This window comes from Pithys albifrons, chromosome 2 (genome assembly GCF_047495875.1).
Source record: "Pithys albifrons albifrons isolate INPA30051 chromosome 2, PitAlb_v1, whole genome shotgun sequence".
NCBI classification, from domain to species: domain Eukaryota; kingdom Metazoa; phylum Chordata; class Aves; order Passeriformes; family Thamnophilidae; genus Pithys; species Pithys albifrons.
The window spans coordinates 90,963,870-90,989,018 of record NC_092459.1 but is presented as its reverse complement, the minus strand read 5'-3'; the positions used below and the strand labels follow the sequence as shown (position 1 = coordinate 90,989,018).

The following is a 25,149-nucleotide window of genomic DNA, read 5'->3' as shown; positions in this document are numbered from 1 at the left end:
AGTTCACTGTTGATATAATAGCAGCAGTTCTACTAGAGCAGTTTAGCATAGAGCTTTTACTACAGTAGAATGTTAGCTGACCATATATTCAGAAATAACCTCGATTTCTGAATCAAGTCACTAAAAAATGTCTGAAAATGTGTATTAAAAGTGAATCTTGGAAACAACACTTCTATTTGAATGTAAAACCAGAAAAAAACAGATTAAGAAAAAACCTTAGAACTCAAAATTCCAGAAATTAAAATCTCCGTATGAGGTCATATAAATACAAAATTAAATACATGTGGCCAGAGAGGAACAAAGAAAACTTATCTCCCTGTCCATCTGCCCATGAATGACTGGGAAGATCATATCCTTAGAAGTGTTCCTGCAAAACAACTCACCAGGGACCGACCATAACCATGTGGATTGTGAAATGTTTGTTGCTCTTGTATCAGTGGTGTGTTGTGGCATTGTGATGTAGAGTTTAGATTTTTGTATTGTAGGAGAAAGTACTAGATGGTCAGTCACAGCATTTTTTTATGTTAGTGAAAACCCATTTTCTCCATTTTCAGTTACTGATCGATATAATATGATGACTCTGTGTCTTTATCTGGATGAGGTGCTAAAAGTTTCATGTGATTGACAACATAATTGGCAAGAGAAAAAAAGAGATGGAGAGTGAAAAAGAAACTGAAAGATGCCAGAAATCAAGTAAAAGCAGGACAGGATGAAACTTATTTTAAAACCATGCAGTAAACTGGAGACGGAATAAATGGTTTTCATTTGCATCATTTGTATCATATGCTTTTCTATGAACAATTTTCAAGCCGAATATGAATATCCCAGTGTTAATTTGATGTTTCATCCTCTTCAGATGAACTGAGGTCTTAGTGGGGTCTCTCCTGAGAACCTGTAAGTCCTTAAGTCATGAATATCTTATGTACTTCAAAGTGTCACTTCAAACCACAGTTTACGTTTTTAAAAAGTCACCAAAATCAGATTAGAGAGCTCTTAACAAAACAACAAAATGTAAACAAAGTATATCTTTCTGGCCTCTTCTGTTCCATATTGTTAGGAAAGCCTTCAAAATAAATAAAGTAAAATGCAGGGGTTTTCCAAGGACCTGGGCAAAACTTGAGCCTGTGATTCATTAGACATCATTATGAAGTAACAGATCGGGGTCTCCCACCACTCAGAGGTGACCTGAACTCCTCCATGTCACACCAGTCCCTATCTTCATCCGTTTCTACTGTGGACCACATGAGTCCACTGTGACCCTTCCACATCCTACCTTCTTTCATGCAGAGCATGGAGAAGTGTGGCATTGCAGTCTATCTGCCTTGTAGCATATTTGTCCAAAAAACTGAATTCATCAGCTTCAGAAGAATTAGCATCCAAATTGTATAATGTGCTAACTACCCTTTCCTCATGCCAGTTTTGGAAGGACATAAAGGAGCTTAGTGCTTTCTAAGACTCTGGGCCTGCATGAGGAGTATTTCAGGGCTGTTGACAAAGCAACTTCTACTCTTGGAAGCAGGGGGAAAAAAAAGAGTATGTCATGTAGCAGCCACAAAATTATACTATGGAGAAAACTTGGTTTTCTTTTTTTTTCTGTAGAAGAGTATTCACAGTGTTTTAATACAGCCATGATGATGAATTCTTTTTCCAGTCCAATACACTGTTTATTCTATTTTTATGCTCCTGCCCACAACCTGTACTTCCCTTTTTCAAAACAGACCATGAAAATACCTTTTTCTGGCAACGGGCAGAAGGCATGGCCTTTTTACTGTATGTTTTTATATATCTACAGATGCAGCAGCTTGAGAAACAAGTTATAGATGCTGACCGTCAAGCAGAGAGAGCTTTTCAGCAGGTATATGTATTGCAAAATATCTCCTGTGTGTAGTACTGTGTGCATGAAGTGAAATCCGGAAAATTGCTATTTTTCTGAAGTACTTCTCAAAAGGGAAAAGACAGTTTCTTTTACATCTATTGGTTTGTCCTACCAGTAATGTTCTAACAGCTTTCTTTGCTCACTATCCAGTTCAGATCAATAAAGTCAAAGCTAACATCACAAATCAAAAATAGATACAGGTAAAGAGCTGCTTCATTGATGCATCTTGATTTTTTGATATGTGATGCACCTGGAAACAAAAGGGAGAGGAAACAGTGACCTGTTTTAGAAATCTGTAAGAAAATAAAATGAGGCTCTCCAATACATTCTCAAAATAGGACTATTCTATGTTGTTTGTTCCTCTTGTAGAAAATTACATCATCTGAAGAATGAGATCATGGCTAAATATTTAACCAAAGTTGCTTTCTGATTTCAAATGGCAGATACAGCTACTGTAGACATTTTGTGAATGTATCTCTGGTATTACCGAAACCTTTTTCATAGTGTTAGACAGATAGAAACAGAAATTTATAGGACTAAAAATGTTCATGTACTAATTTGGAGTTAGAAAACATTCCTGAATGCAAGCCAAGTACTTCTAAGCCATTTTTTAGGATGCTACTGATAACCTGCTGGGGTTTTTTACAGTGTGCAATTTTTTATTAAAACATTTTTTATCAAACCTAACTACAGCTCCCTGTAGATAAATTGCACTCTTCTCATATTGGCATTTCTAAAAGGAGGTGTTACAAAACTAGAAGCCTCTTAGAGGTAGTAACAAATCTGTATAAGGTCTTTCAGTGTTTTGCCAGTCCTGTTGGGGAGACACAGTGAACTGTGGGATTTCTTCTCAAATAGGCTTCAAAACTTCGCAGGGTTATCTTGAATCTTAAGTGTGGAAGCAATTTTAACTATCTGTTCTGATTATTAACTTTGACTTGGAGTATTATGTTTCTTAAACTTTTATATTTGACTTTCCAAATAGGTGCAGGTCATGGAAGAAAAATTAAAAGCAGCAAATGTTCAAACAACTGAATCAGAAACCAGGCTGTATAAGAGATGTCAAGATCTGGAGATCCTGATACAAGATAAAAATGACATAATACAAAAATTGGAGAAACAGCTTGAGGAACAGGTTAGAAATAATGGTGTTACAAAAGAGGAATATCAATTTGCTTCTCAGTTATACAAAAGGAAAATAAAAATTAAGATCAACTGAGGACAGGAGAGTTTAGCATTATTTCTGTTGTTTAAGAGGTTCCCATGACAAATATATAATTTGAATAATGTTTTTTGCTTGCAAATTATGCTCTGGCTTCCTTTGAAAGAACATCTAACTTTTAAGAGGGGAAAGATGTTCTTTCTCTTCACTGTCTCCCCTGCAGAATTTTCATTTTTCCTAGAGGAAAGAGGAACAGTAGCCTCTGTGAAGGTTCTATTCCTTATTTTTTTAAAATCCCCACTGTGATTTTGCGTATTGCCCAGGATTTTGAATTACTTCAAGCAATCTTAGGATTTTTATCTGAAGATACTACTCAGGCAGACTATATTACTCAGTGAAAATTATGTCAATTTTTTCCAGAAGCAAATGAGACTGCAAGAAGCAAAAATCATAGAAGAAAAAGCAGCTAAAATAAAAGAATGGGTGACAGTCAAACTTCATGAGGTATAACTCTTGCTACAATACTTACACAGAAAATATAATGGTGTGACTAGATATCCCTTAGTCTTTTGGGCTGTTAGAGGCCTTTGTGCCATAGTAAAAAAAAAAAATAAAAAACAAAGCTTCTCAATTTCATCGACCTATATAGTTATTTGCTTGAAAGAGGAAAAATTAAAACAAGAGCACAGGGAGCATGTCTGGGTCCTCTTTATGGAGAAAGGGCCCAGAACTGCTCTCTGGAAGGTCAGCTCCTCCACTAATTGAGAGAGTTTAGCTGGCAAACTGAGCTTGCTCAAGCAGATGCCTAAAGTGTGAATAATCTCCAGAAATCGGACCAGCTCTGCTGGAGCCTGGCAGAAAAAAGGATTGGATCATTTTTTATTTCACAATGCCCTCAGTACTCATAGTCATGAATAGTTTCAGAGACACTGGCTGTAGACTCCAGAGACCTGTTGTCTCCCTCTTGTCTCTGCTGTGTCTGAGATAACCATGTCTTTGCCCTGCATAAGGCTGCCAGTTTTGATGTGTAGTTGTGCTTTCTCCTCCATGTGTGTGGAATATAAAGTTGGCCATAAAAGTTAAAATCCTACTCTGCTGTTTTTAGCTCAAAGTTATAGTCACTCCAGTTGAAAAAGAATTAAATTATTTTTAAAGTAAGAAACTAGAAGTAACATTTGCTCTTAGCCTGTGAGGAGAGTTTTTGAAATAATTTAATAAAAATACGATTAAATTTAGATAAAATTACCTCAAAAAAGTTGGGACAAAATCAAGTATGACTCAAACTGTTTACTTAGTTTGTAACATGGAGAATCTCAAGCTAGGTTCACATATGTGACTAAGTGTCACTCAGAGGGAAGTGGAATAGGTGGTTCTCCTCTGTGTCATAGGGGATAGTCAGATTCAAGTCTCTGCCTAATCTGGAGCAGGAGTTGCAATCAACATCTTTTACCTCCCAGCAGTGGCCTGCAGCAATGGGTTGTTGGTTTTTTCTTCCTGTAAAACAACTTTTGTTCTATAAAAAGTTTCTTGTCACCCATTGTATTTCTTTTTAATTTTTGCTGTGGGGTGGTAGGAGGCATTAAAACCATCATTCCCTCTAATTCCTCTGCTTGCTCTTGGGTTTGCCAAGTGGCACAGAAGTTTGTAATTCTAGCCCTCTGCTTTTATTAAAAATGCCAATGCAGATTTTTTTTTATTTATTAAGGATTTTTAAAGCAGGAGTGGGTCTGCTTGATTGTGGGAATCATTTTAACAGAAGTTGAGCAAATAATCATTGCAGAGAATTTCATTGTTCAGAATAAACAAATGCCTAAACTGGCATTAAGAGCAGTAGCAGAGAGGAGGTTACTATATGAACTAGTTCTATCCTGAAATAGGCAGAAATTCAGAGAAAATCTAAACAATGTAATGACTTTAAAAATTGTTTCACTGATGGATGAGATTACATTTGTATGCTTTTAGTTAGAGGTGGAAAATCAGAACCTTCGCTTGATCAACCAAAAGCAAACCAAAGAGATGAAAACAGTACAATCTAAACTGCAAGGTAAATGTACCAATTTTTTTAAAACATCTCTCTATCTGGCATACTTCTTTCTATTCCCTGTTAATTTGTGCATCTCCATGACTGAAAATAATTCTGTGAAAACACAAAGATTTCATGTACTATAAATTGACAGTAGAGTGACTGTACGTGAAGGTGTTAAGAAGGAATAATTTATTTTTCATTCAAAAGACACGCAGTCAAGCCACAACTGTTTTTTGTTGGGTGAACAGGTATCTGCGTAAGTCAAGAAGTTCTGAAAGTAGTAAGATTTTACTGGATTAATGACAGACCTTTGCTTTCACTCCTTCATAGCACAGGTGGTCTTAGCACTGTTAAGGAATTACCTTTTTTTCTAAATTTTAGTTACCTTAAAAAACCTCCAACTTTACACTGCAGAGTCAAGAAAGCAGTAGCATAGCTTGTTGTATCCCTTTAACACAAGATTTCTGAATTGCTATTCTTCAGAAGCTACTGGCAAGAAATCTGTTACTTCAACACAAAAACCTGGAGAGTGCCAGCGACTAAGCAGTTTGACTTTTGGATGCTTTTCAAATAGAGCAAGAAGTCCTCAACCATCTCCTAAGTTTGAAGAAATAAGCAAGTCTTCATCTAAAGAGTCAGACTACAATGAAGGCAAAAACATGCTAGGTACCTTGTCACCAATCCTGCCATTTTATTCCAAAAAAAGTGGAAAACTGAAATCAACAACTATGACAGTATATCTAAACCAGCTGTTTTCAAAGTGCCTAACTGTACTCTCTCATTCTTCAGTGCTACTCTTCTATTACTGGGAAGAAACCCTCTTGAGCACTACAGTCTTTGTAATACTACTGATACATTATTTGCTAGCACAAATGGCTGATGGGTGCTTTGGTTGTGAAGGGAAGACTTTGTTGTGGCCCAGATTTGCTTCACAGGAGGGTTGTTTAGCATGGAGAAGAGAAGGCTCAGGGGAGACCTTATCACTCTCTATAACTACCTGAAAGGAGGTTGTACCCAGGTGGGGATTGGTCTCATCTCTCAGGCAACCAACAGCAGGACAAGAGGGCATGGGCTTAAGCTCTGCCAGGGGAAGTTTAGGTTGGATATCAGGAAGAAGCTCTTTACAGAGAGAGTGCTCAGGCATTGGAATGGCCTGCCCAGGGAGGTGGTGGATTCACCAACCCTGGAGTTTTTAAAGGTGAGACTGGACATGGCACTGAGTGCCGTGATCTAGGAATCAAACTGGAGTTGGATTAAGGGTTGGACTTGATGATCTTGGAGGTCTCTTCCAACCCAACTGATTCTATGATAAGGAGTTCAAGGCTGCCAGTCCCCCAGGCAGAGTTGTTATGTGTTTATGACTGGGTAGGGCAGAGTCTCACCTAAGTCTGGTTTCTGTGTGTTTTTTCTATGCTGTCACTGGTGTCACAGTGTTAGTTGTATGCTCTAATTCAACAAGATCAACTCAGTAGTTTTACAGTGGTACAATGAAGGTCAGAAGAAACTGAAGAGAGTCTCAGGCATCTCTTTGCAGCAGGGTTTCCAGTCTGAAGCAGCAGATCATTCACACCATTGCCCCAATAGCCCTGACCTATGGTACTGCCACTGGCATGTTGTCATGCTGTTATAGGCATAAGCAAGTCCATTGCAGCTTGCTACATCCCTTAAGCAAAGAAAAGCTCAGGAAGGACACTGTTGGCTCTGGTCCTTCACTTGAATCCCACAGTACTATACATGACCTCAGTATTTTCTCCACATGGTATCTGAAATGGCAAGGTGAGGTCTGGAGAAATTCAGAAACTGAAAGAGATCCTATGAATATTTTGTGTATTTATATAACACCAGGTTCATTATAAAGGTTTCTATGCATTTCCATTTTTATAGATGAGGGAATTGAAGTAATTTTTTTCAAGCAAAAGGATAAGAAATAGACCCTTAGGCTTGCCTAGATGGAAACATACCAACTTTTGGGACTTTGTTACTTTAAAGCAGAGTCAATTAAAATCTTTGTCTTATCCAATCCACTTTAACTTCATACAGTTATTTAATACTAACTTTTCCAAGTGTTTGTGTGGAAAAATCCTAGGTCTTCCATCTATTTTAACTCAGAAGCATGCAGGCCTCACTAACATGTTGGAAGTTATAGCTCTCTCTTGCAAAACCAGGTAAAAGTGAACAGCAGATACTGAGCTATTTTTAATACAGCATCTTTGCTTAAGTATTTTCCATGAGCCTGTCTTGTATATACTAAGCATTCACCACTGGGAATACAATAATAGCTTGCAGAAGAAATTTCTGTGGGTAAACACTGTAGAAATGCTCGGAATACCTGATTTGTTAATAAAAATCTTGTCTGACAAGCTTTTATTAAATTCTAATTTTCCTTAGATTTAATAAAGCAGTTAAATTTGTATGCCCTCTTAAAACTTTGGCTTTTTGTTGGTTTTGTTTGTTTGTTCTAATACATACATGGTTTATTTCAAAATATGGCTCCAGTCTGCTTATCTTTACATGTATTGCCATTTTTAGTTCAGCTAGTACTTTGACTAATGTTTATTATGTTTTTTGGCAAACATAATTGCAACTTCAGTCACAATAAAAAAAAAATAGATGTCCTTAATATTTATTATTTACAATATTAAAAATCTTAAATGTGTTTATGCATTTGAAATTATTACCTACTTACTATTTGCAGATATGATGACAAAACCCTTTATCAGTCAAGTTTGCTAAAGTAATTTTCTCATGTTCATTATATTTCTCCTGTAGAGAAGGATATCCTGGAAACTACCTTTGCTAGTCCTGCACACGAAACAAATAAAGGTCAGAAGTCATTGCAACAAAGTTCCTCTGGTTCAGAGCTGGGAAAAAATGTGAGAACAAGCTGTTCATCCAAAGATATAGACAGCGACATGTCAAAGAACTCGTGCACTACTGGGAGTGACTGGAGCTCAGATGAGGATGGAGGGGACAATAAAGGACTGAAGTCCAGGTGTGCATCAACTCTTTCAAGCCACACATCTGAAGAGAATGCAAGGTACAGTAGAGTGGGAAGTGAAATGTATTTGACAGCATCTGATGAGAGTAGTTCTCTATTTGAAGAAGAGAGTTATGGTGTCAAGAGGACTCAGCAAAAGAAGTTATACTCCTGGCAGCAAGGGGCCCAAAGAAAAGGCCAGAACAATCCGGGTGGAAAGGGGAACTCTGACTTCACAAGTAAAAAGAAAGACCAAGATAGTTCTTCAGATGAACTGAATAAGAAATTTCAGTCTCAGAGGCTAGATTATTCATCCTCATCCAGTGAAGCAAATACCCCAAGTCCAATTTTAACCCCTGCTCTGGCACCCAAACACCCAATTCTAGCATCCTCTGCAGGTCATAAATTCACAACTCCATCAGATTCTCCCTCAAATTTGCCACCTCCAAAGTTACGGACTCCTAATGTTTTTAGTCTGAATTCAGCGTTAGCAAAGAAACACCTAAGCCAGCCCCAGCTGAGTTCTGACAGAATGTTTGGTAGAAATAGAAATGCCATAAGCATGATACGTCCGTGGAGGCCTCAGGAAACAGATATAGATTTGGTGGATGGAGAAGATACTGATATTTTAGACAAAATGGAGATTGGCTGTGATGAAGGAGTGTTTACTTATGACTGCACTGAAGCACAAAATGCTGAAGTCCAGGAACCTTGTGATACAACAAAAAAGGGTGCTAGCAACAAACCTCCAACCCCTCCATTGCATCGATTTCCTTCCTGGGTAAGTGTCATTATAGATACTTTTCTTACTGGTGAAACTAATTTATTTTCATGCCTCTCTTGTATGTTTTTTGTTACCTCTTATTTTTCTTATTCTCTGTTTAATGACAAGAAGGGGCATTACCTTAATCAGAATTAAGACTTCAAACTCAAAAGCACATTTTATTTTAAGCACAGAATTTCTGCCACTGAAAAAAGCAACTGCAATTTTGTAGCTAAGACTAATTTTTTTCATGTCACATCTAAGTTGCATATGTCCTTTTGAGTGTATCAAAGGTCATAAAGCTTGTGATTGCATTTATTTATTTATCTGAACACCAACACAGCCTAAGAATGCTGGTGTCAATGCCCTTGCTGTAACCACTGTACCACTCACAATCTAGACAAATAAGTCCGCAGAAGGCAACTACAGATTACAGAAGTTAACAGATCATGTTTCCAAGTAAAATTTTAAAGCCATCAGTCAGAATATTAAAATAGATATTAATATGTCTTACACAAAATCCAAAATTAACTATGTCAAGCCTCACTGATTTTGCGGTTCCAGTGTCAGAGATTTATTAATGATTCAGAGATGAATAATGCATTAATATAACAGCTTCTCTAGGTCTATATTTGAGTGCAGTTTTTTTCATTAGAGATTTTCTTATTGTAGTCTTCTAACACAAAGTGGTTGAAAAACTGTGTTCTAATGACATTTCTCTGTCCTTAACACACAAACTTCCATTAAAAACATTCTCATTATAGCTTCTTTGGCACCTGATAATAGTATTTTTAAAAGTAAGTTACCTACAGGGCAAGCATTTTATGAAAAATGTTGAAACAGATGTGGATACAATGGATATGGCGTATAAAAGAAGGATGCATTTTTCAGCTGCTATTGACAATGTCATTTTGTGAACCATTTTATTATATAGTTGCACTAACAACCATCAAATCCTTTCTGCTTGTATAGGAAAGCAGAATTTATGCTGTAGCCAAATCTGGTCTAAGGATGTCTGAAGCTTTCACCCTGGAATCTCTTAATAAAAGTAAGTGGTTTAGTTGTTCATTGTCTCATCAACAAAAATTCTCTTCTTAATGGTGATGTGTAAGCAAGGACCTGTAAAACAATTCTATGAAGATTTAGTTATCAGCTATTTAAAATGTAGAAGATTATTGGTTATCTTTCCATAGTCCACTGTTACCTTACCTTTTGACTTTGTGCTGAATTCATTTACTGCAGTTTACTTTGCAATTGATTTTGAAGAATCTATACCAGGTACCAAGGTAAGAGCTTATACTTCCAATTTAAAAAGGGTTAGTGTTTATGACTGCAATTTCATTTATGCTTCTTAAAATCATTGTAAATTTCAAAATGTTATAAAACTCCCATCTAAAATAATTCAGGAGTTAGTTTGCTTTTTATAGCAGTTATACAACACAAAAAATATTACATTTGAATTTGGTTAATTGAGGGGTAAATTAAGAAGGTAATTTATAGAATATGTTGCTTTTTTAGGTGCTGTTTCTCTAACTTCATGCTCCATATCTGGATTATATACATCTCTGATTTATAAGAACATGACCACTCCTGTCTATACCACTTTGAAAGGGGTAACTGTATTACTGTTTAAAGGAAATTTTTAAATACCATTGGGCTTCACATCCAGGAACTTTGCTGTTTTACATTTGATACTACCATGCCAAATATGTTGTAAGTTGATGTTTAGAGATCACAGAACCTCAGAAGTAATAGAAATGTCAAATAGCTGGGAAAAAAATTGCTTATGAAATGTTACTTGCCTGGGTCAGTTCTTCTTAGGTTCCTTGCTGATTTTTTCCAAAGGCTTGTTAATTATTAAAGAGAACCACATGGTATTCAATGTCATAATTAAAACCATGTGTGCGTGTAGAAATTCTTTGTGTCAGTGCCAAAGCTGTTTCTAGTCACATAACCAGCAGAAACTAATCACAGCATTGTTTATTTCTGGCAGCCTTTTGTGATTTGGAAAGACCCATGCCTTGAGCTACCTCAGGTTTCTGTTTTAAAGTATGGGTGTGGTTGAGTATACAGAGGGCAAAGGGAATTCAGTTTCATGTTAGTATTTGTGTGCCAAAACTCACAAGCCAAGCAAGAACAGCTTTGAATATTATGAAGCCAGCAGAGCTCTGCCACAGTATGAAGGAAATGACTGATACCCTATATGCAAGGTATCAAAGAATGTTGTGTTCATTTCTGCAGAAAGCAACTCAAATAAGCAACAGCCCATTTATAGATGAGTCATCGGGGTCTGAGGAAGAAGACAGCTCTCGGTCCAGCTCAAGGACTTCCGAGTCTGATTCTCGAAGTAGAAGTGGCCCAGGTAGTCCTCGGGCCATGAAACGAGGTAGGCAAAACCATAAGAACAAGAAATTTCAGGGAAGTTTGGAAAACTAGGCAGTTTACATAATTTTCTTAGAAAGTGGTTTCTACCTTAAACAGTGTGCACATCTTAAATCTAGGCTTTTATCTCAGCTCTCAAAGGCTAGATCTGTTACTCAAGGAAGAGAAAGGACTGTTATACACGGCTTTCTTTTTATTGCTGTTATTACAGATGTCTTTTTAAGGCATTAATCTAATAGCTGGCTGATGTCATGGGGGAAAAATGACTTATATGTTTAAAGCAAGAAACACCATTCTGTTTATACTCTATCATTCCAAGGGCTTCCTGTGACCTTTAACTGTAGATAAGTAAGTATTATGTAGAAAAAACCCTAATTGCCATCAGAAAATTCCCCCACATATATTCAGGTTTATAAAACAATTTTCACACGATCAGAAAGCAGGTGGAAAAGTTCCCTCATCCAGTTAATTGATTCTGTCACTTCATGCATTAAGAGACTTCTTTCAATTTTACAGTGATTGTCTCAAGGTCCCGTGCAAAGATTTAGTTAAAATACTTGAATCCAGTAGTGGCCTGTGTTTTGTGGAAGACAGATCTCACAGTTCTAGGTAACTGTGTGTTTTCCACCTGCAGAATGGAAGTAAGATACTTCATAACATTGAAAGATACAGTGCTTCCTCATGGGGTGGCATTATCAGTGTTAAATCCCCTCTGTGAGTCTTTCTTCACTGAGTGAACCAAATGAGACAAAGATCCCAGTGAGGCCAAATGTTAAGATCCTTCATTATATATTCCTATATAAATGCAAAATAACATGATTCAGTAATCCCAGTTAACAGGAGCTCCATCCAGTCAGCCTGGAGCAGATTGACAGAGCCACTGGTCCACTCAGTTTTCCAGTGCCAGCCACATGGGGAGTCCAGTCCTGTTTCCAGTGATGTAGTTAAAGTTTTGCCACATTAACATGGAAAGGACCCATAGTTCCTGTTTCCCAACAGCTCCATCTTGCTGAGCGAACACCAGTGCCATGGCTGCAGACGTATCTCATGTTAGATGCTTAAACAACAGGAGAGCTAAATCGGGTAATTTAAAAGCTGGTTCAACCTACAATTTATATCCATGCCTGTAAAGTGGAACCATTCCTTTTGTTCGTGCTTTCTTCCCATAAAATAGTCCTTTCATTGTTTCACATGTGGAAAACTTTCTTAACCACAAAAGACACAGGTACATATCTTTGTTGAGATCACATTGTTTAAAAATCTACGCAGTCACACATTTCACAAGAAGCATAATTAGCTGGCTGCATTTTTGTTGTTAAAGATCCCATATGAGAAGAGAAGAACCCATTCTGAAAGCACAGGTGCTTACAAAGCAACAAATGAGAAAGGGTTTTTTTAAAAATAGCATTGGCAAATGAGTTTGGAAATCAATAAAACAAAGGAAGCAAGGCCTCTTCATTTCAGTCTTGGAGAGTATAACCTTGCACAGTGGAACACTAGTCCTTACAAAAGGATGTGTTCACATGTATAAAAATATTTCTATGATCAGTGAGGGAGGAGTTTGAACTTTTATTGCTGGTTCACTAAAATTGAAAACTGGGTGCATTTTTTTTTTCAGGATCAAAGGTAACAAGCATAAAAAAAACCCTGAAACCTGTAATTCAAATTTTTAGAAAACCTCAGTATAAAACTTCATACTTATTGCAAAATACAGTCACATACAGCTTCAACACACACCAGATCTTGGCTTTTTGGTATGGAAACAGTTGCATGAGAAATCCAGGCACTAGAGCCAGTGGTAGAACAGGGAAGGGGAAAGCTGATATAATTAAAGATCCTGGTTTTGTTTTCTATAGAATGAGTATGATGCATAGCACTAACTCCTCCTTAAAAATGCTATGGTAATATAACAGAAATTGATAATATATACAAGACATTTATTTGTTATTTCATTCACAAGGCACTTAAACTGTTTAGTTATGAATGAGAATCAGATATTAGCACTGTGTTAATAGTTCAGTGTGCTGCTATTTTAAAGAAGTCCTTGGTTCTTGATGGATTTATGTTGATACTTGTGTTTACCTGCAGATTCTATTCAGATATTCTTTCTGCATGGGTATTCTGATCTCTGTTGTTTCTAAAGTCATAAAAAAAATATAAAAATCACCTTTCTTCTTTTACCACAGGTGCATCTCTGTCTTCTGTGACCTCAGAAAGTGACTATGCAATTCCTCCAGATGCATATTCAGTAGATACAGACTGTTCAGAGCCAGAGCAGAAACTTCCTAAGACCTTGTCCTCATCTAGTGATAATGGAAAAAATGTGAGTACTGAAGTTCTGTGAAGAAGTCCACCTGTGGTGCTGTATGTATATTTATATTCAAAGCTACCAAATCTTTATATTCAGTCATGCTGACACACAGACTCCCTTATGAGTATGAATGAGTTAACTATGTAAGACTGTAATTATTGAAGGAAAATGGAGGATAATTCTGAGCTTTCTGTATAACAAAGGAAAACAGATTGACAACTCCAGAAAATAATTCAAAGTACTTAAGATTTCTTTTCTCAGAACCAGGTCTGGTATCAGATTGCAAAACTAGAGGTAGCTCAAAATAATTATTTGAATATTCAAGGAAATAGAAGGGTATTCAAGAAGGTGGTGAAGCCATCAGTAGAAATCTACATGCAGTAATACATTTCTAGATTTTCCTCAGACAGGGAAAACTTCACACATCAAAGAAAAATCGTAAGTTGTGTAATATGAAAGGACAGGTCAAAGAAACCAAACCATTATGAGGTATTTTCAGTCCCCAGGAATTTTTCAGTGGCTTCTGTTAGTAGTTAGTGTCTTAACATACAAGTGGGTTGACTGCCTGGTGATGCAAATTATTTAAGCTTTCTTCACAGAGCAAAAACTGTTAACTTTGTTCTACAGATATGCACACTAAAAGTTTGTGTGAGGAGCTCTGAATTACAGTGCTCTTTATCTAGTCTGTAGGTTGGGCCCTGAAGTTGGGAAAAAACATTTATGTTTTATTAATTTGGTTCTTTTTTAATATAAATAATGAGAAAGTAAAATCAGAAATCATGCTATTCTTCATTCTTTTCTATAGTTTGGGTCAAATCACTTACCTCCGTATACAATGGGGAAAGGAAATCGAACCAAGGCATTTATTCCCAATATTGCCCTGTAAATAGGGATATCAATTAGTTTTCCCATGTGCGTGACATTTTTGTTACTTGATGCTTGTAAAAACTTTGGCATTGGACTAAAAGTCTCATCATATACTGTAATGATTACTTATCTTTGAGTCATTAATATGACTGTGTTTGTATTTTTACATATTTCTGAGAGGTATAGGTATTTATATGTATCTAACTACTTTTTATCTAACTTCTAAACAATCAGGAACCTTTGGAAAAATCTGGATATCTGTTAAAAATGGGTGGTAAAGTAAAGACCTGGAAACGACGGTGGTTTGTGCTTAAAGGAGGTGAATTACTGTATTACAAATCTCCAGTAAGTACATGTAACTTATATGTTGTTTGGTATTAGAGTGTTTTACTGAGAATATCAGGCTGCTAGAGGGAAAAGAAATGCATTTCTGATATCTGAGCATGCATATTGAAATTCATGTTCTGGTATCTCATTTCCTCAAGAGGTGTACAAGGTACTCAATACCTAACTAGGAAATATTTATCAAGATTAATGTTTAAACGAGTTGTATAGTGATTTATTGCTATTTGTTGGTAGGTTTAAAATACTCTTTTTTCATTCTTTCCATACAGAGTGATGTCATTCGAAAACCTCAAGGTCAAATTGAGCTAAATGCATCTAGCCATATTGAAAGGGGTGATGGAAAACAAACAATTCAGGTGCCTTCTTTTCTCCTCTGTTTCCAGTGTTCCCTCCATTCCTAGAACCAACCCTTTGCTCCAGTCCCTATTGCACTTCAAGTCCACGTGTGGACTTGGAATTAAATACTAAGTATGCTTTGTTTGAAACCAAAGAATCATTTTAGTTCCAGAAAATACAAAAAGGCCTACATGGAGTCTTGTTTGTATTGCTGCAAAGGTCAATCATCACATGAGATAGAAATAGAGTAGTCTTGGGGCCATCCATTGAGGTTGAGAGGTTGTTTATCTGAGCGGAGAAAAATTGAGTTTTCTCACCTTGGTGTCCTGAAGCTACTCAGGTAAAGACTTAGAAAGGGTCTGTCTGCTCTGCCTGGTCATGGAATGTTTAATTAATGAAAAGTAGTTTGGAGAAAATAAACCTTCCAAACTTGTGAAACTACATTGGGTAGAATATGTTATAACCCCCACACTGTGGAGTCAGATGTGTAAAGCTCTTGAAGCTCAAGACTCTTCTGTTACTACACAGCTGACCACAGAAAAGCGAACATACTACCTGACTGCAGATTCTCCCAACATCTTAGAAGAATGGATCAAAGTACTACAAAATGTTCTTAAAATACAGGCTGCAAGCCCACTCTTCATACACTCTGAAATCAAGCCAACCATGAAAGGATTGCTTACAAAGGTAGGAAAACTCTTCTTCCCCCAATCTCCTTTATTCCATATTTCATGAGAAAAATAGCCAGATGTGAATTGCTCTACAATAAAATAAATAGAAGTTAAACAGACATGTATTTGATTTCCTAGTACTTTACAATGTGAACAATCCAGAAGGACTACCAACTCACCTACTTTGAGCAATATTTTTATTCTGGTTATTTGATTTGATTTGGTTTTTCTTTTTGTCTTTTTAATTCATTAGTTCTCATGTTGAGGTTTTCATTTGCACTTCAGTGGTATCCTAGTTCAGCAAATGTTTCTGTATCTAATCAAATGACCTTATTTCAGTGGAGTGCCCTCTTTTTCTGTCTTACTCAGTGTGACAAATTATTTCAAGTTAAGAATATTGAATGAAAGGAAATTATTTTTCTTTCAAATTCTTCCATTTCCTTAGCTACCATTAATTTAGGCCTGATTCAAAGTCAGTGTAAAACACTGGCCTTACTAGGTTTTAGATGAGCATCTCATGTACTGCTTTGATTCTTACGCCCTTAAGAGAGTTACAAAGTTTTTTGTCTACTAATGGGGAAAGGAATTTGAGCCAAGGCATTCATTCCCATATCACCAAAGTTCAGAGCTGGTGAAGAGTAGTCTGTATTTCTCTGGCTGTGTTTGTTCCTGATGTTCTGTAATTACAGGTGAAACATGGATATTCCAAAAGAGTTTGGTGTACCCTAGTTGGAAAAATTCTGTATTATTTCCGTAATCAAGAAGACAAGGTAGGTCCGTCCCTTACTTGTATTTTCAATGAATGTATACTTCAAACAGGAACTTACAATTTTATTAAGGTGCAATTGGCCTAGGCATTATACACAATTTGTCAGCTTGACAGGTTCCTATCCAATTGCCAGTAATCCAGGGCACAGCCATGAGTCTCCTTCTACGGGACTTGATACGTATTCTGCATCTTATCCCCAGCTGAAGGGGGACACTGATTTGCTGACAGTTCAGGTGTCCCTTTCGGAGGGACATGAGACTCACTAGAAAAGTCCTAGCTGTCATATACTTGTGGAAGCAGACCCTCTCTAATACACATTTGCAGGGTGCAAGTTTCAAGAATTTAAATGTTCTTTTTATCCCTTAGTTCACTCCCAAATGCTGTTCTTTGGTATGTCACTGTACCTCCACAGTGCTGCAAAAGCTAGGACACTTGCTAGTCAAAATTTTCACCTGTCCCTCTGCTCCCAAGGTGTTGTATTTGGTCATCATGTAACATCTTTTTGATGGAGGTGAAGATTTTGAAACAGTCCACCGAGCCATTATTACTAACAGTTTCAAAAAACCCCAGAAATTCTCATTCTTTTACTTTTCTTTTCAGCAAATAATCACAGTGGAGCCAGTAATTCATAGTTTTTATGTAGAACTAGTTCTTCCCTTTGTTGTCCTTTCCATTTTTAGCCATTTCTAAACATTCAATTAAACCTTATTTCTAGAACTATAGAAAAAGATAGCAGTAACCATCCATCAAAACATTTTATTTTAATTATTCTTTAGAACAATCTAATACAGTGTTCAGTAATCAACTGACTAGAGTATTAATCTCTAGCTCATCCTACAGAGACATTAAAATTAACTTGCAATTCGTCCTGTAGATAAATCTCTGTGTTTAAAATACCGAATTTACATATTTTTACCATTGAAGATTTTGGGATTTTAGCATGCCCTTTAGATGCACTTAAGAATTTTGCTGGATTGTTGTGAATTTCTCTCACATTTGGTAGAATTATGCTGCCCTTTTAAAGTAAAATTGAAACTAATTTGCTAACTTGTAATAAAATAAGGATTTAACTTCTGTAAGCAGGATATGTAAGAAAAATTTCCAAAGCTAGTTCATTTCTTATGTTCAACAATTTGCTAATTAAAAACATGTTTTCTGTAGCTGAATGTGTCTATGCAGAAATAAATTACACAATCTGCAGTGGTTAATACAGAAATGGAGTCCATTTAAGAGGCCTCTTTTCAAAATGGAATTCAAATTAAAAAATGAGCAAACTGTGTTTTAGTTAAACTTGGTGAATAAATCAATCTTGACTTACATGGGAAATTGCATGTTTTTATTCTCATCTTTATTCTTACCTTATTCAAAAAGTTGAATGCTTCAGAAGCACTACAGAAGACACAAATCACCACATGCATCTTTAACCCTCACTAGTGAAACCACTGGAGTAAAGAGCCAACACTGTGCTCGCTGTATCAAATCACTGTTCAAGATTCCCACCCTAGACTGACTCAAACTTGCCAGCTACTCCCCAGTATGACATTTTCAATTTTTAAAGAGTTTTATTGAGAAGCCTCATCTGCTTTTCACTGGTGGTGTGATTTCAAGACAACTTACTTCAGGCTTACAGTTGAACATGGCACAACTAAGATGCTGGTTACTGTCATGTCCAACTATCCCTTTACTGAAGGGAAGGGAAACAAATATCCCTTTGTTTCTGCAGAATCACTAAGCATTGGTAGACACTAGGAACAACACTGGAACAGTAATCAAACCTTCTTCACTGCAACATTAAATAACATTCTTTTGAACATCCTCATGTCTGAATGGCTAGAGAAGGAACAGTGGGGCTGTGGGAAGGGAGGGAGCTTGGCATGAAGTAGCCAGTAAGGACTGTCAGTCTCTTGTCAGTCCTGTCACCCAACTGTGAAGATTTCATGCTTGTATTTATGTTCATTGTGGCTTCCTGTTGTTAATGGCTATGAAAAACTTCCTTCAGTGAGAATTTCCTCTTGAATGGCTAACATAAAACATTTCCTTTAAAATGATGCTAACTACATCAACAACACTGAAGTATGTGATGTATCAGATTGGAGGATGAAACCAACTAGAGGGTCCACCACACAAAAAATTTACCTTTTGAATTTAGAGCATGAACAAAACAGATACACCAACAATACATTACTGTCTTCTGAAATAACAAGATCATATTTAAAGTTCTAGGCTTGACACAGGGAATTTTTGCTTGGAACCAGGTCTGGAAACTCTGAAGAATAACTTCTCTTACCCTAACAGACATTTATTGCATTACCTATGTACAGAGGCAGACCTGGAAAAGAATGTTTGAAAATCTCACTTTCAGACTTTGGCACATACCATTCTCCTTTTGTTCTCTGCAACAGATGGCTTATCTGATGTTTCTTGGCAGGACTGAAAATTAATAAATAAAAATGGGTATTGATGGTAGTTCATGTTTTCCTTTCTATTTGCAGAATAAGAAAAAATTGAGTATAGTAGTAAATATAATAGTATATAATATAAAATCATGGTGCACTGAAGCAAGTACTATCGCTCTCACCATTTCTAATATTTACTTTTAGTTCCCTCTTGGTCAAATCAAGCTTTTTGAGGCAAAGGTTGAAGAAGTCGATAGATCCTGTGACTCTGATGAAGATTATGAAGCTAGTGGTCGCAGTTTATTATCAACCCATTACACTGTTGTTATCCACCCCAAAGACCAAGGACCCACTTATCTTCTTATAGGATCCAAACACGAGAAGGTAGTAAATGGATGTTTTTATTGAGTTTCAGTAACACATTTATGAGTATGGTGCTGCGATAGGAATATTTCTTGAGGAGGAGGAGGGGGACCTACAAGTCATCTGGCTTGTAGTTTGATATAATAAGCAAAGAGAGGGTTCTGCTTTATTAACATCAGTCAGAGTTTGTTTACAAATCAATGCTGTTGTAGGTAATTGTTGTTAAAATAGACAAAAGTAGGCAGGCTTGCCTACATAAGTAAATGGTGCAGAATATCATATATTCTGTAACTGGAGGATTCTGCTCACATACACTGACTTATAGACAGACCTGTAACTGACCTTCCTGAGATGTTTTGGGGTACTGGTCTCCATTTTCGCTGACAAGATTAACAGTAGCAAAGACTGCCCTCCTGAAGTGAATGAGCAATGAGAGGTATGGTTAAAATCATTTTTATCATCAGTGCTTCATTGTTCTCAAGTAATCTTGTAGACCTTGTTTTGCTTTCTGGCCTTATCCCAAGGTCAGCAGGATCTGGCAGGAATAAAAAGACACTTATGTAAGATTTTGAAAGAGGAAAGGAAGAATGATGATTTCTGAGGGTAAAAGCTTCTGAAGAGAGCCCTGTCCAATCTTCCTTGCTTTATATTTGTGCCATAGAGACCATGAATACATGTGTATTCAACCAAAGGCAAACTGTTTGGGCTTCAAAAGGAGTGCACAGTACTGTTTGAAGTTGAGAGCAAAATCTTGATGAAGCAGCTCCTTCCAACATGGAATGAGCAAGCTGCTGTGTTTTTCCACTTTAGGACACGTGGCTTTATCATCTGACAGTTGCAGCTGGAAGTACCAGTGTAAATGTTGGATCTGAGTTTGAACAACTTCTTTGCAAATTATTAAATGTGGAAGGCGATGCCAGTAAGTTTGTTTTTGTTTCAACATACTGATCTTCCAAAGCTTATTTACTGAATGCACTTACAAACTGAATTAATTGCAAAACCTGTATATTTTATCTGTATAGCTTCTCAAATTTGGAGACATCCTACCCTTTGCCATAGCAAAGAAGGAATTACTTCCCCTCTTACAACACTGCCATCAGAAGCCTTGCAAACTGAAGCAATTAAATTATTTAAGGTAAAACCATAGTAGATGCCTTTTTTAACTGACCTGCTATTTTAACTCTTGGCTAAAGAATGGCTATTACTGGCTTACTAGAAATGTTCAACAGATGAGAAAAAAGAAAAGAGAAGTTTACTTTTGTTTTTAGTGGAGGTAACTAATTGACAGCTGCAGAATGGCCTCATATTATCTCGCCAAAGTCTGTCACTTCCAATGTAAAGAGATCACTTTTAGTTGTGAGGGAGCAGTTTAGGCTTCAACTTTTGGCCTTCCTACTTATTTGATAAGTTATTGATAAAGTGCAAGTTAGTAGAAAAATTCACAGCTATCATGAATGGTAAAATTTTGTCTTGAAGTTCGTAGCTCCAAAGAACATAATAGGATGAACAGATCTCTGTATTCAGAAAACTGTGGCTGAAGTAATATTGTTTTAATTAAATTCTGGAAGAAAAAATAGTAGGTGAAAGTTTTGTCATAGCTACTTTTAAATCATCTGGGAGACATTTTAAAAATCAGAAGAAAAAGAAAACAAAGTTTAAGCAAGTCATGGACTATTTCAAATTGAGATAGAAAACAGTGATTGTACTGCTTTTTTTAATAAAAAGAAAATATTTTCATATAAAGTAGCTATGCTTAAAAGACAGATTAGATATTCAGTAATATAAATAGAGAAAATACTCCAGAGCAAAATTATTAAAAGTATTTCACAACAGTTTTTTGAATTCACTTTTAAAGATTTTTGTACACCTTTAAAAATATACATAGTATATCTCGCAATAGCATTGAAAAGGCTTTATGGAGACACATAACAGGTCATAACTGCTGAGCCACAGTTGAGAAATTTTATCTGCCAGTAAGACTTTACATCTTTCCCAGTTAAAGGCCAGGTAGGTGAGAATATTATGCTGCAATGCCATTAAGCTTCTTTCAGGCTATAAAGTTTGTTTCAGAGAAAATAAAATGTTGCTGCTTGTTTTTCTGTACATTGTGAAATAAGTTACAAGTTGGAAGGCATGGAGCTTGGATAAACTTTCTCCACAAAACCTGAACAAGTCTAAAGACCAAACTCCCTCAAGCATCAAATATCTGGAGAATTTTGATGTAATGGTTCAGATCTAGAAAGGAATTCAAGACAAGCACTGTGTGTTTAGTCACGGCCACTTGTAGGCAAACTTTCCAGACAGTTTGTGTGAAATGTTTGAAACATTTTAAAGAAGTACATCCATCTTACTTTCTGCAATCCTGCAGCATGAAAATTTAAAAGGAAACATACTTCTTTGATAAAAACAAATGTACATCTATTTGGAAGTCACTTTTCAGACCTAGTTCGAATCACAGACACTTGCCTAAAATAAATAAATACATAAGTAAATAAGGGACTACTTCTATGACCTTTATTGAGTTTCATATAAATCACTTTAAAAATCATGTAGGGGATTTATTTAGAAACAAATCAAGTCATGTTTCAGTTATTCAATTGCCGATAAAAATTGGTTTATGTGAAAATCCATGTATTTTCACATAGACTAGAAAGAGATTGGGCTTCCATCCATTTCTTGTATTTTTGCTTATATCCCTTGAAAATTCCACCAACTATTATATAGGGTAACTGCAATGAGTGATACATATGCTTTCTTCTAATACAGCACAACAAATGCTCAACATCTGGCTTTCCCAGGACAGTCCTGGGGATGGGACAGGTCATACTCACCCACAGTAAAAGTACCAGATAAAACCAGGATGTAAATCAATGGCTCTGAGTTAGTTTTCCTATCTGTGTATATTCTGCCATGCTATGCTACCCACATTAGCATTTTACATCATCTCCCAATGAGAGCTGCAGGCTTTGCATTTCCAAGTACTGTAGAGGGGTCAGCTTTGTTCAGCATGGCCTTAAACTTGCCTACCACCACAACTGTTGCAACGCCTGTTAAGAATTCACTCCATTAGATGTAGAGTGAAAACTGTGGTTTTTAGAAGGTATTTTTGTCTTTAGTCTCACTACATAGCTTTTTAACCCTTATTTTGCAGAAGCAGCAGGGTTTCCTTAGTCTACTGGTAAACTCCCTCACAGTGACTTCAGTTAAAGCACACTTTTATTACACAGAACATCTTAAAGATTTGTTGGAGCTTCTTGTTTGTAAACTCACTTGCTTATTACTTTATATCTAGACCTGCCAGTTGTTTATAAATGCTGCAGTTGACTCTCCTGCCATTGACTACCATGTGTCTTTGGCCCAAAGTGCTTTGCAGATCTGCCTCACACATCCTGAACTTCAAAATGAGATCTGTTGCCAGCTTATTAAGCAGACTAGACGTCGCCATCCACAAAACCAGGCAGGACCAATACAGGTAACCCAGTGTTTATTTTAATGGTATTGATTTCAGTAGCACTGAAGGAACTACACAGACTGCTTGGAATGGTAAAGAGGCTCTACTCTTCTGTAGCTTACTTAAAATTGGATAAACAGCTGAGCTAACATCTTATTATTGCTGTGTCTTCCCAAAACAAAGCTGATGCTATTCTCCAACAAAATACGTGTATCTGGTTGTAGAATATATCTCTGCCTGTGCTGTTTTTAAAGGGTGGACATAAAATGGGCTGTCTTCAAGTTAAGTAAGACATCATGTAAGAAACCTATTTCTCTTCTACTGCTTCTTTCCTAAGAAGTGCTGCATCAGGAAGCTCAGTGAGTTAAACCACATGGCAGGTGACTTAACAGCATGAGTGTGAAGAAAAGCTGTAGTGCCATGTTGTGGAATTTCAAATATGCTCAGGGCTTCTGATAGATGTCACCTCTTGATGCCCCTCTGTTCTGTATGCCCTGTTCTGAATGCAAGGTTATACATACGTACCTAAAATTCCCCTGTCAATTACTCACTGATACCCACATGTGTGTGGCTTGGCTTTGCAAACGAAGATTTGGGAAGGGGATTTGTCCCCACGTGGGTGCGCCCTTCCAGCCTGCGCAGTGGATTTTTTAGGTGAGGCACAGCATATGTAGAACTGGCCCCACCGTTTAAGTCCTGAGATTCATCTGCCACGGCCGAGCGAGCTTGGACAGTGACAGTGAAGTCCTCAGGACTAGAACCTACAGCACCCAGCATTTCCCAGGAGGTCTCCCATCCAAGTACTAATCCGGGGCTGACCCTGCTTAGCTTCCGAGATCTGACTGGATCAGATGTCAGGGAGGATACCCACATATGTGACAATGAAATTAACTGAAATTGAAAGGAAAACCAAAACTTCTTTGTGTAGAATTAACAGGACTGGAACAATTGTGCTTATGATGGTACAATACCTACAGAACTGGGCAGTCCTGTGGTGTGAAGGAGAGCACTCTGGACTCTGAATCCCAAAGACCTGAGTTTGAGTCTCAGTGGGACCGTCCCCTGGCAGTTCAATGCCGCCCTGCCATCCCATCCCGTCACATCTCGGATGCTCAGCAGGGTCAGCCCCGGTTAGTACCGGGTGCTGTGACAGTCCCGAGGACTTCACTCTCACTGTCCAAGCTCACTCGGCCGTGGCAGATGGACCTCAGGACTTAAACGGTGGGGCCAGTTCTGCGCACGCTGTGCCTCACCTAAAAAATCCACTGCACAGGCTGGAAGGGCACACCCACGTGGGGAGAGCCCTGCCCAAATCTGCGTGTGCCAAGTCTGGCCATACACACACACACACACAGAGGGGATGGATCAGAAAATGTTACCATATTAAGGCTTCTATAATAGACATGTTTTGCTCTTGCCACAAAAAGTAGAATATGACCAGCAGACATAGCTGTTATCTAGAAAAAGCCTGTAATCTGGGATGGGGCTGATATGTGGTGAGACAGTGGAACAGATTGCCCAGAGAAGCTGTGGATGCCCCATGCCTGGAAGTGTTCAAGGCCAGGTTGAACAGAGCTTGGAGCAATGTGGTCTACTGGAAGGTGTCCCTGCCCAAGGCAGGGTGATTGGAACAATATGATCATTAAGGTCCCTTCCAACCCAAGCCGTTTTGATTCAATTTGTGCATCACTAAAACATTCGCAAAGCTTTTATAGTAGACATAGCACATTAATGTCAATTTGCACACACTGAAGTTATGTATGTTTGGTAGAATTTGAACTTATTCTAATTATTCTTTGGTACTTTTCTTGCCACTGTCAAGGCCTTCTCTCTGATCCAGATAAATATATTGTTCCTATTGTAACCTACTGGAATGATTCTTAAGAGCTGACACATTCAGTAAATTTTTTCAGCCTTACACAAACTTTTTTATGTCCTCAATTCATTCTGTACTGCAGTGTATACTTTCAACGAAGCTGATGCTATCCTCCAAGTACAGATATTTCATGCAAGGGAATATATGTGCCTGTGCTGTCAAATTTCTATTTAACGTCAGGCAAGTCAGATAAATCAAGATGGAGAAACACCATTTTTTAAGTTTCAGTATGAAGCATTGATACATGGAGTGTCAGAAAAGTAGTTGCAATGTTAGTAAGTGTATATCCAGGATACATGAGAACAATCTGTATTAAGTGAAGCCAATGGATACATACTGAGCATCAAAAATATACCAAAATATTGAATAATTGTTTTTTCAATAGTTACTGTCTACTTGTTAGGAGGAAAATGCCGTATGTGTTGCTTCATCATATATGTAACAGGAGAGCTGAATTCAAATTTCACAGGTTTCTCCTCATTTTACAGTGCTTGGCCTTGCAGCCTTAGTATTTTTTTCCTGTGTATTAACTGCTTTTTATAAAAACTGAGCCGCTTTCCCATTTCTAGCCTCAATAG

The 25,149-nt window shown here is 37.2% G+C and overlaps 1 protein-coding gene across 5 annotated transcripts in view; it reads left to right on the top strand.

The window, feature by feature from the left end:
* The window catches only part of PLEKHH2 (pleckstrin homology, MyTH4 and FERM domain containing H2), a 54,478-nt gene that overhangs the window by 16,465 nt on the left and 12,864 nt on the right, over positions 1-25,149 (top strand). For 2 of the 5 annotated variants that reach the window (XM_071577451.1, XM_071577458.1), the window contains exons 3-20: positions 1,793-1,855; positions 2,862-3,011; positions 3,459-3,542; positions 5,001-5,082; positions 5,548-5,730; positions 7,834-8,822; positions 9,777-9,852; positions 10,323-10,417; positions 11,046-11,190; positions 13,373-13,509; positions 14,599-14,709; positions 14,979-15,065; positions 15,574-15,732; positions 16,406-16,486; positions 19,086-19,265; positions 20,055-20,163; positions 20,267-20,379; positions 22,537-22,716. In XM_071577451.1, coding sequence (XP_071433552.1) covers positions 1,793-1,855; positions 2,862-3,011; positions 3,459-3,542; positions 5,001-5,082; positions 5,548-5,730; positions 7,834-8,822; positions 9,777-9,852; positions 10,323-10,417; positions 11,046-11,190; positions 13,373-13,509; positions 14,599-14,709; positions 14,979-15,065; positions 15,574-15,732; positions 16,406-16,486; positions 19,086-19,265; positions 20,055-20,163; positions 20,267-20,379; positions 22,537-22,716 — 3,024 coding nt within the window. The remainder of the gene's footprint in view (positions 1-1,792; positions 1,856-2,861; positions 3,012-3,458; positions 3,543-5,000; positions 5,083-5,547; positions 5,731-7,833; positions 8,823-9,776; positions 9,853-10,322; positions 10,418-11,045; positions 11,191-13,372; positions 13,510-14,598; positions 14,710-14,978; positions 15,066-15,573; positions 15,733-16,405; positions 16,487-19,085; positions 19,266-20,054; positions 20,164-20,266; positions 20,380-22,536; positions 22,717-25,149) is intronic. The other 3 variants (XM_071577475.1, XM_071577484.1, XM_071577467.1) reach the window with 2 other exon arrangements.